This window comes from Montipora foliosa, chromosome 11, assembly GCF_036669935.1.
Source record: "Montipora foliosa isolate CH-2021 chromosome 11, ASM3666993v2, whole genome shotgun sequence".
In the NCBI taxonomy this organism is placed as follows: domain Eukaryota; kingdom Metazoa; phylum Cnidaria; class Anthozoa; order Scleractinia; family Acroporidae; genus Montipora; species Montipora foliosa.
Window position 1 is genome coordinate 39,326,046 of NC_090879.1, and position 12,500 is coordinate 39,338,545.

Sequence of the window (12,500 nt, forward strand, 5' to 3'; positions counted from 1 at the left end):
AAATTTGCAATTTTACCCAACTTGACGCACTGCCATGTAGTTTGGAACTTCTGTACAAAATCAGATCGAAGAAAACTGAAAAGGATTCAAGATTGTGCTCTCCGCATTGTATTTAGGGAAAAATCAGACAAATATGAAGAACTCCTTAAGAAAGCTGGATTAACTACTCTATACAACCGGAGGCTTCAAGATATAGCTATAATGATGTATAAAGTGAAATACAAACTATTGCCTAGTTACGTAGTGGTCATCGTTGAAGAAAATGAAACCAGATATCAGTTTCGTTATGAAAATGACTTAAAGGTACCAAGATTTCAATCGGTAAGATATGGGAAGCACTCGTTACGATAACAGGGTCCATATTTGTGGTCCAAATTATCTCGTGCTAATAAATACAGTGATAACTTGAATATTTTTATCAGAAATATAAGACAAAGAGACTTAGCTAACGTGCTTAAGGACAGTTGTGAAAATTGTCATTTATGTTCATTTTGACTTTTAACCTCATACGATATAGGTTTTAATAAATATTAATAGGCTATTAACTAAAGGAAATTTTGTGAAATTTGTCATTTATGTTCATCTTGATTTTTAATCTTATAAGCTCTCATTGGCTGTTAACTCAAGGAAATGTTTAATATGTTGTATTTATTAGCTTTAAGTACTTTATCGCAGTGTCCCCAATTAGCTACCAAGCTAAAATACTTAAGACACTAGAATAAAGGGTTTGGTGTTGTTGTTTTAATGTAAGCAAAATAATCAAATACTGACTCTTGCTTTCCCACCAGCAACGACAACGCGAAAAAACAATGGTTGCGGTCACACTTGAGAAAAACAGTGTAACACTAGTGTTGACACTACGCAAGTGTAAACTGGTGTTTTGACTTCATAGGGGAACACTGAACAATAGAATTTGATTTTAGCACTAGTGTAAACTCCCTTATGCGACCACAACCAATGATATCATGGAAAAATAATCGTGCTGCGGAGCGTACAGCACTCATTTTAGCACATGGCGGTACTCTGCACAGCACCGACGTGAAATCACAGTCTTTTGCGACAAGGTGAGCTTACAAATGTCAAACTTTCATTTATATAACAGTTTTTTTCTCTGAATTTACTTTTAGGATACTTCGTGCACATTGTTCGACTTGAAATAGGTGGAATAGCCGCGAAAGACGCAAAGGGGACGCAGTTTTCGTCGACGTCGCCGTCGTAGATGTTAAGGTCCCGGTTGTCTTGCCGAGGACGGGAAACAAAATGTACTTAAACCTATAGTTTGACAGCTGCCGTCTTCGACACTAAAGTTCCTTAATTAATGGGATTCCAAACTCTTTTCCCTACCCCGCTGAGCCCGAGTGTCCATGGAAGTCCCTCTCAAGTAAAGTGATAACAAATCGTAGTAGGAGCAGGCTGTTCCCGTCAGTTTTGCTGAGAAGGAAAAAAAAAAAAACATGTTACTGACTTTATTTTTTGCGGGCAAGTGGTGAAGAAAACCCCACTTTATCACTAACGCCCAGTTGTGTTGTAACTGAAAGGTTCCAAAGAAGCGAGAAAAATGTATTATTGAGTATATTAGGGGGTAATGCGCCAACATTGGTGGCAGGTCTTTTACTTTTGCTGCACCAGCTCTCTGGAACAGCTTACCGGCTGACCTGCGTGTTGTCACAACACTTGAACTAACCCTAACCCTTAAGACGTTTTGTTTAGGTGTGCATTTACAAATGCTATTAAAAGAAACGGCTGACGAAAAAAAACGTTGACATTGAAAGAGCACTGAATATGCAACCAGTCATACAATACATACTTAATTGACCGCTCCCCATAGGGGCTTTTCAGGGCCAATGATAGTGACTAGTGACTAGTGACTATTCATGTGATCTAGTACAGTATTCTGCATGGTGTTATAATAGCAGACGGGATACTTGCTAGAAAGAAACGATTGAATTTGTAAGAAAAAGCTAATGAAGGTTTCAGAGATGAATTGAAATCAATGTGCCACAAAAACCTGAGGCCCGGCCCCAGTTTGAGTACATGATTGGGCAATGATAGTGGCATCCTCGTCTCGAAGAGGCGCTGGTTAGCGCTGGGGATTTGGGCAGGATCTTGTATGACTGTGTAGCCTGATCCTTGAGCGGCAGTCTCTGTTGCAGGTGGTGCAGACGTGCCTTGTGAAAACGCGCGCAGAGGCTGCGCGTTCTTTCCTTGCCGCTCTCTTGCATGTAGCCTGGACTCTAGCATTTGCTTCCGCCTTTGAAACCCCCGCTTTGACACTTTGCCGCCACGTATCTCGGTGTTTGGTGATGTCCTCCAATGCACTGGTGTCGATTAGTGCAGATCGCAAGTCTCGCTTGATGACGTCCTTGTAGCGCAGCAGCAGTCGACCCACGCCACAGACGCCCCCCCGCAGTTCTCCATAAAGGATTTCTCTTGGCAAGCGGTCAGGCTCCATGCGATTTACTTGGCTGAGACATCGAAGGCGTTGCTGAATGAGCAGTGATGGCATGCTCAGTGAGCCAGCGCACTCCAGGAACTCGGTGTTGGTGACTCTGCCCTGCCACCTGATGTGCAGCAGGCGCCGAAGGCAGTGGAGGTGGAATCCGTTGAGTCGCCGCTCTTGTCTGGCATAGGTCATCCACAACTCGCTGCCATAAAGGAGAGTCGACAGGACACAAGCTTGGTAGATACACATCTTGGTACTTTCGCTCAACAGGTCATTGCCCCACACTCGTTTGTTGAGTCTGGCCATGACAGCAGCTGCTTTGGCGATCCTGCAGCTGATCTCAGCATCGAGCGAAGTCGAGCTTGACATGGTGGAGCCCAATTAGGTGAAGGTGTCCACAACCTCCAGCTGTGAGTTGTCGATGGGGGGGACTCAGCACCTTGTGACAGGATGTTGGTCTTCCTGAGGCTGATCGTTAGCCCAAACTCCTTGCAGGCGTGGGACAGCTTGTCTACCAGATGTTGGAGGCCCTCCTCGCTGTGGGATGTTAAAGCAGCGTCATCTGCAAACAGCAGCTCCCGTATGAGCACCACGTAAGGTTTGGTTTTGGCGCGGAGTCTGGCAATGTTGTACAGGGTGACTATGTTGGCATCTCTCGGGTTTTGGGGGATGTGACCTTGCTCCCAGCACAGGTAGAGGAGCTCATGAAGCGGTTGCAGGATGGTTTGCTTCCCATGCTTCAAAACGTCTGGCGGGATACCGTCCTTCCCCGGTGCCTTGCCACAGGTGAGACCATCTATTGCTATGCTGAGCTCTTCCAGTGTCGGCCTGTTGTCAAGCTCCTATGACTGGCAACCCAGGCAGGGCATTGAGGGCAGTGTCTGTGACAATGTTCTGGGTTGAGTAGAGCTCGAGATAATGCTCCACCCAACGCTGCAGCTGCATGCTCTGATCAGTGATGACCTCGCCAGTCCTTGATTTGAGCAGGGCTGTTTTGACGCTCGTCGGGCCAGTGGCAGTTTTGATGCCCTCATACATCCCTTTTGCATGGCCACAGTTCACTGCTAGCTGGGTTTTGGCACATAGGTTCTGCCAGTACTTGTTGGCACAGAGGCAGGCGGTCTGCTTGGCCTTGCTCCTAGCTGCTCCAAGGGCGTCGCGTGTACGTGGGGAAGGGTTCTCCTTGTGAGTCAGCATTGCTTTCTTCTTGGCCTCCGTGACTGGCTGCATTTCTATCCCAGCAAGCCTCGAACCAGTCAGTCTGACTGATTGGGCAATGACACTTGCAATAAACGATTGACAGGATCACAAAACAAGATTACATAACTAAGTACAAGTCAAGCAAATTGCCACAGAATTCAAGCAGTTTCCTGACCAAGAAAAAAAAGAGATTTAATCGTTATTTTTATTCTTGAAACCTCTTTTGGATGGCATGTTGCTCCCACTTAGGTCTAAAAGTCTAAAGAGGTGTTCTCTATATGTAGCTGTGCAGGAAAATAATGCAAATTCCAAGAAACCCATTAAGGGCATTTTATTTTACTTTTACTATTACCTGCAGATTGTCTTCAGGAACTCCCAATCACAAGCAGACCCTTCTACTGAAGTTCCTTCAGCATTAGCATGTAGGTTAAGTGTGGGCTGGTACAGAGAGGAGTTATGTGACGGTGGATGAAAAACGAGAAGCCGCTGAAGTAACAGGAATGCTTTGGTAGCGTGGACAAGAGGAGATTTCTGAGGAAAAAAAAAAAAAGGTAAAGCAATTTTTTTTAAAGTGAAGGTCATATCATTAAAAGAATTGTGCACTTGGATTTAGAATGGACCTAAAAAAAATTCCAGGTCTGGAAAACAAAGCATACCCAGGGTTCATGGAGAACTATGACATCAATCAAAAGTTGTATGAAATCCCCAAGCTCATTATCTTCAAACCAAAACAACCGTGTAATATTCAGTAGAAACAAACTTTGCACTTTCTTATTCCATGCTGTTTCCACATTCCTTTCTCTAACTTGCTTTAATTAATTTTTTTTTCTGCAAAAGCTAGGAGAGTAAACTCCACTAAAACTGCTGGAAAGAGCACGGTGAAGCTAAAATTGACAAGCTGGCCTGAGAGGAAATAGCTAGAAAGATATTACGATATCTTTTTTTCCACACAAAAATATGACTTGCCCATTTCACTTGCTTTGCGGTGTCCTTCAAGCAGCAGTGGCAAAAGATAAATTAAAGGGGCCAAAGTAATCTGTGGAATACATGTAGTTATAGTTTTTTACTTACCTGCAGTTGGTCAATGACTGTGCAGAGCAGAGATGCTGGTGGGTACCTCACAGAGGTCATAAAAGACTTTATAACATGCAGGACAGTAGACTCATGAGATTCCTCTAAATAACCATCAATTGAATTCATAACATATCCTGGGAACTCGGCAGCACACACCTGCAACCAACAGAAAAAGATTGTTCCTCCCCAAAAGTATTTCAAGAATATAAAAAACACTGTGTGCAAGACATAGAAACTGGCTTTTAGGCTTTTATATACAATTGAAACCCTTAACGGGACCCCTACAGGAAGCAAAAAAGTCTATAATCAGGCCTCCATAAATGAGGCTGGATTTGACAAGATTATGCATTAAGAAGCATTTGTCTTCTTGTTGAAATTAGTGGAGAAAATCTGAATGATAAAATACTTGTTGTAACCGTCTGAAATAATTTTTTACAACCTGAGGGAAAAAAATGCAATCAAAAATCAATCAAGCTAACTAATACATAGTGGAGTGTATGAGATTATGTAGTAGCAAGAGCTGTGGCTCACACAAATCGCACCTTGTGTGCTTTTGAACTGCACCCATTCAAAGTTGAAACTGGTCTCCATTTGTCCACACAAGTGAAATCTACCCTGTCATTGATATGATCCTAACAAAAAAAGCAATTATAATAAACTTAATTATTATTGTTGAAAGGTGGCATTTTTCAAGCGGCCAAAAAGTGTAATTTATCATTTAAAGGATCACCGCTGTATCCAAGTACCTGTCTTTGCTTCTTATTCAAAGATTCCGAAACACACAAGTGCTCAGATGAAGAAGCCTTTGTCTTTGTAGGAGTTGATGTAATTGTAGATAAGTGATTTTCTTTCCCGATTCTGGACAGCATGGCATCACTGCCCAAGTCAGGTGTGTGTTTCAGTCGGCCAGCAGTCCTCTGGAGTCTTCCAACAGCTGCTAGACACACTGGTGATTTGTATGATGTAATGAGGAACACTGCAGGTGGAGGGGTAGGATCCTTTCGTTTCATGAAACAAAAATTAAAGCCATGCCTTTCATCAGCACAGGAAGTACTAAAGGTGGTTTCCTTTCTATCTTTACCAAAAACATTTTGAGCAAAAATTGCAGTAAAACTAATGAACTACAAATGAGACTACATGTAATTTCTGACCCTTACTCTATCAACTAGGTAGCACTGGTCAACAATTATGAGAAATCCTACAACTGTAGTACATGTATATCACAGTACGAATTACAGAGGTTTAATATCCAAAACACCAAAAACTGTAGTCTTAAAATAAGAAGAAAAAATTCATGCATTACTCAGCTGACAACCTAGGCCAGTTTTAACGGTCCTTTTGGGGCCCCACTCAAAAGCAGTTTACGATACTTGGATGTGTTTATCGTAAAGAAGAATTATTATTCATGCGCAGCTAAGCGCATGAGGTGCAAAATGCCCTCTGTTTCTTTTTGTTGGTGTCACATTAGTGCATGTAAATTTATGCTTGCATACATTTATATACATAATTTTACATGGGATGGTGGGTAGGGGATTATTAAAAAAAAAAAAAAGCTGCTGAAAAATGTATTCTTGTGTCAGAAAAATTAATTGAAAGACTTGAAAAGAAGTATTAGTCTTAAAATGTATAAATTATGTGCTTGGAATATCAGTCCATTTTGCATGAAAAACTAGACAATGCATGTTTGAAGAAATCAACCATCAGTCTCATGATTGTTTCAAGCTCTTATAATAAGTAGACTTGCCACAATTCTACCTCATGAGAAACCCAGGAGAAAATGTTTTGGCGAGCGAAGCGTCCAAACTTTGTGGTTGTAGTCGCAATCGTACAGAGCTGTTAGAATAAACCTTTTTCGATTGTGGAGCCAAAGGTAAGTTATTGACATTAAAAGACAAAATACTTTTTTTTTCTAATGTGTTTTAGGAACAAACACTTTGCACGAGAGCAGGGATCGACATAAAGGTCAGACAAACTGATCTTAAAACACAAGCCAGTTATCTCCTAGTGATCTTTGAGAACCTTGGAGCAGCTTTGAGAATTACTTTGAGCGAAACTGAGAATACCTGAGAAAAACTGATCTGACTTTTAGCAATCTGAGCTGTTCTTAGAACTGCTGTTATTGTCAGTATGGGCATACTGTGCCCAGCCCTCCAAGTTGGTTGCCCGAATTAATTATTGAGGTCAACAATGCAGCAAGATCTTCATCCACCTCTCTCTCCGTCTCTCTCTCAACAAAACATTACTGCTACTGCTCTGGTGATCGTCGAACTTGCTAGTGCAAGAAAAACCTGCAACCTGTCAAGATTTTCATGCCATACTTGAGAAAGACGAGAAAAGTGGCAATGCCACTGATGTTTTTCAGGTTTAAAAGTGAAAAAGTAAAGATTGTGACAGGTTTATGTAGAAACGTTTGGGTCTAATACAGGTAAACCTTTTTACTGGTTTAAGTTGGGTTGAAAATAAATTTTCAAAACGTCAATCAATGCCGCTTAATTCCCGTGGAGCTTTTGTGAAAATTGCCGTGAAACAATGAAACCACCGCGGCCCAAAAGCTATCAATTTTTTTTAGAGCAAGGCATCTTGATCTGGACGAAAATGATCGCTACAGGACAGAACTATGATAAAGTATTTTTTCCTTATATTATCAGTAAAATGTTTAGTGGATTGAGCTTTTTGTGGATTCGGTTGAAGCGCCAGTCACAGCATTATTTGTTTAGGGCACGCAGTGATTTGTAACAACACCAAAGACAATGCAGGATTCCTCTGTTTCTAAACCAAAAACAAATAACATGATATATTTCCCTTTTTTTATTTCGTTATTTCATACACAGGTGAAAAACAACCATAACCTAAAATTTAATATATTTTAGCCAAGCAGGCGCAGCCTCGAAAAATCGTAAAAATATTAAATTTGCATAAACTGTGACTCCCGGGTTCATACAAAAGTACATTGCGCAGCTTTGCCAGTCCCGCTTTACCACTGTCAGAGCAGAAGTAACAACTCTTTTTTAAAACTATAACCAAGAAATGCCAAACTCCACGTTCCAAATTTAATGCTATTTTTGAGAAAGAATCCAAATTCGTGCAGCCGCCGGCTGTCACGTGCAAAGTCACGGATTATGTTAAATGTGAAATCATGTGGAACGGCCTTTCAACCGATTGTTTCGTACGAAGAAAAAACTTTTCGGAGAGGTTTTGTAAACTGTAACCACCAGCATATTACAATTTTTAGCTGCCTTATCTGCTAGAAATACAATTATTTATTTATTTATTTATTTATATTTATATATACATTATTTATACAGAAATTCCAGTTCAGCATAGCTGGTTTAAATGGAGATCTGTATTTAACCTCCCAACCATGATACATCACAGAAGACAGACCACAACACGGGGAACTACATGCCCTACTCTTTGCAACAAGTGTGCAGGTTCTTTTACGTCCCACAGGATTATGAACATTGAAGGGTTGTGAGATGGGACCTCCAGCTTATCGTCCTTATCCGAGAAGACTAGAGAGTCTAACCATTTGCAGATGTAATTACAAAGGCAGCACTTTCTCCTCAGTTATTTAAAGACCCTGAGTGTTGGTCCGGCCGGAGTTGAACTCACGACCTCTTACGTGACAGCCCATGCTCAACCAACTGAGCCAACGGTCAAAATAAGCCAGAGTGCCTGGCCGGGTGAAGGGGTAATTTTTCTCACTCGCCTGGGCGCCATTAGAGTACAGCCTTGGTATAGGTCAATGAACTCGCATGATAAAGAGCAACTTCTCTCAAACTGTCAACAAAAGTACAAATACCTAACCTGCGCACGAGTATAGGCTACTTAGACACTCTTGTTGTTCTTTTGAAATGTTTTGACGAGGCCGAAAACTACATGTACAAATATCAGTAATTACTAAGTTTCATTTCTTGAAACAAAAAAACTTTTGAAAATTAAGAAAACCTTTGATGCTCAAACTTGGCATGAAAAACTTCAGGAAAATTGGAAAACAAATGCCTGGTTCCATTCGATCATTATTCTTGAGGACAAAAAGCCTTGACAAAGGTGATGAAACATGTTCATTTGAGCTCTCAGGGTGCTAATTTGTGTGTTAAGGACGTTCCTGCCCAAAATGTTCCCATGTACAGATTTTTTTTTAGCTTGCCATGCAGAAAGGTAATGATCAGCATCTACTTTTGCCAAAAAGGCAAAAAAAAAAATGGGGGGTCACCGTGCGCATTTTCGAGATAAGGTGCATTTTTAGAAGCTTGCATTATTTTAAGACGATCATTGCTTACAACTGTCAGCAATAAAAAAAAAAAAGCTACACTAGTGAAAGTTAGATCAGGTAAACGTACTGAATTCAACATAACTAACATAACTAAATAAACTTTTGCAGCTGATCTTTTTTTCTGTGGTGAAATAGATCTTGAAAATCAATACATATTAGTCTAAGAAAGAAAACATAGGTTGCATTACAGCATAAAAGACGAAATATTTGTAACTTCTCATGTACAGATTTTTTTTTTTGTTAAAATCGACAAACATTTATCAGGAAAGGAAGTGATCTATGGAAAGAAAAATGGGGGTCACTGAGCATTCAAGAGAGTAAAACCTATTTGCATTGTCACGTCATTACGTGACATTTCTGAGAAGACCTGGGTCCACAGCTATCCCATGATGCCACAAGCGACCCTTTGCCTGAGGGAGGACCAAACACTGGCTCGATGCCATGTTTGTTTACCTTCCTGGTGCAATGCGTGAAAAAAATGCGCAGTAGCAATGGGCGCGAACATCCTTAAGTGCCTATGAAGTAAAAAAATACCTTTCCTTAAAAATGATGAAGACTGGTGTTTCCTATTTTGGAATATCTTCCCTCGTTTCCGAGATATTCAAGGTTTTGTTCAAAAATTGATGACGTCACAAACTGTACACATGCCCGCAATAAATCCCAAAATTGAGAATATCCCGGAAAATAAATTGGATTGGTGTTGTTCAAACTTGGCCCCAGTAATGTACTTCAGATAAGGTACAGTGACTCCAATTAAGACTCGTTTCCAGTCCCTCTCTCCAATGAACCAAATATCTCAGATTTTGAACAGATACATGTAAGTACAGGCAAATGGTCAAACTAATGGTTGTGTCGTACCTCATTGAACAGGCTTTGCGATTGGCCAAAAGAACAATAGAACGAACAAAGATAACAATGGATTTAGCACCGAAAACAATAGGAAGTACAACACTATACAGCCAATCAAAATATAGTGTTCAACAAGAGGTACATGATTGTACGACCCTAACCCAGACTTAAAACGCATGTGCTGCCCATATTTGCTTTACCGAGAGTGAACATATCTTATTACGACAATAAACGACAAAATCACTTCCGAGTTAAATAGACTTAGCAGCAAAATGGTTGGCATGGCAACAGCATAGAAATATAATTTTGTGCGTTACTTGACGTAGATTACCACTGCCGAGTTTGAACAACGCCCATCCAATATTTTTGGAGATATTCTCAATTTTGTGATTTATTGCAGTCATGTGTACATTACTGTACATGTAATTGTGACATCATCAATTTTTGAACAAAAATTGAAAATCTCTGGAACAAAAGAAGATATTCTAAAATAGAAAACACCATTCTTCATCATTTTGTAATGTCTTTAAAATAAGCAAAAGATATTTAAAATGCAAAGATTTCAAACATACAGCTTGGGCAGAGTGGTTCAAAGCAGGATTTAGCACTAACAGCAAATCATATTTTAAAATAGAATTTGCATTAAAAAAAGGCAACTTAAGTGGCATTCAATTAATATTATTGTTTCACCTGCAGTAGAAATTCTGGAATATAATCAGGAGAAAGACACTGAACACCAGCCAACTGAAGAGCTTTAATTTCGTTGTGAAGAGCTGTTTCAACAAACACATGGGTCAACTTTGAAGCCAGACTGGATTGGTATGGGGATTTACCATTCACAATAACAGCACAACCTACGTCCAGCAACCTAACAATAAGAAATACAATATCACCAGGTGGTTTACTGTGACTCAAAAAGCTGTGTGTACTAACTCCTACAAGTCTTTGGATCTGGTCAATTGCCATTGCTGTCTTTCTTTCCATGGCTACTGTGTAATTTCAGCTTGCAAACAAGCCACAAATTAAATAATGTCTCACATGGACAACTATTCATTTATTTGTTTTATCAATATTTCCCTACCCTACCTCACTCAACTGAAAAGCTCATACATTTCACCATCTGATGTTTCTGTGCCTGCTGATTACTACACAAGGTCAGGCCAGGTTTGCACACAGGTCACCATACTTGTATATTTTTAGCAATGAATTTAATACTAACGATTGTCTTTCCTTGCCTAACTGATTGAGATGGAATCAAACAGTATGTGTGCCCTTATAGCATCATTAACACTCCTTTAGAATCTCAGCCCAAGAAGACCAATATTTAAAATGGGCAAAACGAATCTTGCTATTTGCAGGTACAGTATAAATTAATAACCTTTTGTATGCTGCTCGTTTCTTGGCATCCGCAACCACTACAAGGACTTTCCATCCCTCAAAAGGTCCTCTCTGTGAGTGAAGAATTTTTCTCCAGCGAGCAGGAGCAGAAAAGTGACCAGCTGAGACTCCTGACACATTACTTTGCTTACTCCATTCGTAACAATCTTCATCAAGCCACTTTCCAGCCTTCACACTGTCCTCTATAAAGTCCTTTGTTAATATCCACTTTCCTAAATGTAAAGTCCATATTGATATAATATTTGGCCACTAAGAGAGAGCTAGTTTTTCAGCTAGATAACATACAGCTCTTTACAACCACTAACTTCATTATCTATTCCCTCACTTTCTTCAAAAAATGTTCGATAACTAGACTTACCAGGATGGGTGTTTAAAATACAATAGCATGCAATCAGGAGACAATCATTGTTTGCAGATTCAATCAATCTCCAGATTCCTTGCTATTGTATTTTAATAATAATAATAATAATAATAATAATAATAATAATAATAATAATAATAATAATAATAATAATTATTATTATTATTATTATTATTATTAATTTTTATTATTAGTTACAATACTTGTAGAGATCATCTCAATAAAATCCAGTAAATAAACTAATGATTTACTGGAATTTATTGAGATGAATCATCTACCGACCTACTCTATTGAAATTTCTGAGTATTCCCAAATATGATGCATTGTATCTCCAGAGGACTACAAGTAGTTGATGATTTGGTGTCAACAACTCAATGGCCTTATGAGCAGGAAATTAAAAGTCAGGCATGAGAAATCAACCACCATGTATGAGATAAAAAATTCTGGAACTCTAAAACCAATCCCAACAGATGTGGGCCCTTGGTTGTAAACATGGTGTCATGTGAAAGGAGAGTGAGATGCTCTCATCGGTAAGTGTAACACTGATTAATTCCTACATGTACATGGATTCATATATACGCCAGTGCTTGGCACTACAGTTTTTTGGATACTAGGCAGAGAGCTCCATAAATCACTAGTCTTTTCTCTCCTTCTAGAGTCCTTCCCCTCCCCTGAAATCTTTTTACTTCTAAAGTGACACTTGAAAAAGACTAATAATCTCGTATGAAATAAAAAGGAAGAACACCCACTTTGTTGTCTTTATTAAGAGAGTTAATAATATTGTGAAAGACCAACGTAAAACTATCTATTTAAACTAGAACAATATTTTATCAATTGAATGACTTAAGCAAATGAATTCATTCAATTCATTGAAGTACTAGTTTATGGCAACTACCAGC

At 39.5% G+C, this 12,500-nt stretch overlaps 1 protein-coding gene across 1 annotated transcript in view; it reads right to left on the bottom strand.

The window, feature by feature from the left end:
- Positions 1-12,500, bottom strand: part of LOC137976471 (SMC5-SMC6 complex localization factor protein 1-like) — a 33,634-nt gene that overhangs the window by 16,100 nt on the left and 5,034 nt on the right. Inside the window, exons 3-9 of the mRNA XM_068823834.1 lie at positions 11,221-11,452; positions 10,533-10,710; positions 5,464-5,715; positions 5,260-5,349; positions 4,715-4,873; positions 3,996-4,174; positions 1,345-1,431 (exon numbers count right to left, since the gene is read on the bottom strand). Coding sequence (XP_068679935.1) covers positions 1,345-1,431; positions 3,996-4,174; positions 4,715-4,873; positions 5,260-5,349; positions 5,464-5,715; positions 10,533-10,710; positions 11,221-11,452 — 1,177 coding nt within the window. The remainder of the gene's footprint in view (positions 1-1,344; positions 1,432-3,995; positions 4,175-4,714; positions 4,874-5,259; positions 5,350-5,463; positions 5,716-10,532; positions 10,711-11,220; positions 11,453-12,500) is intronic.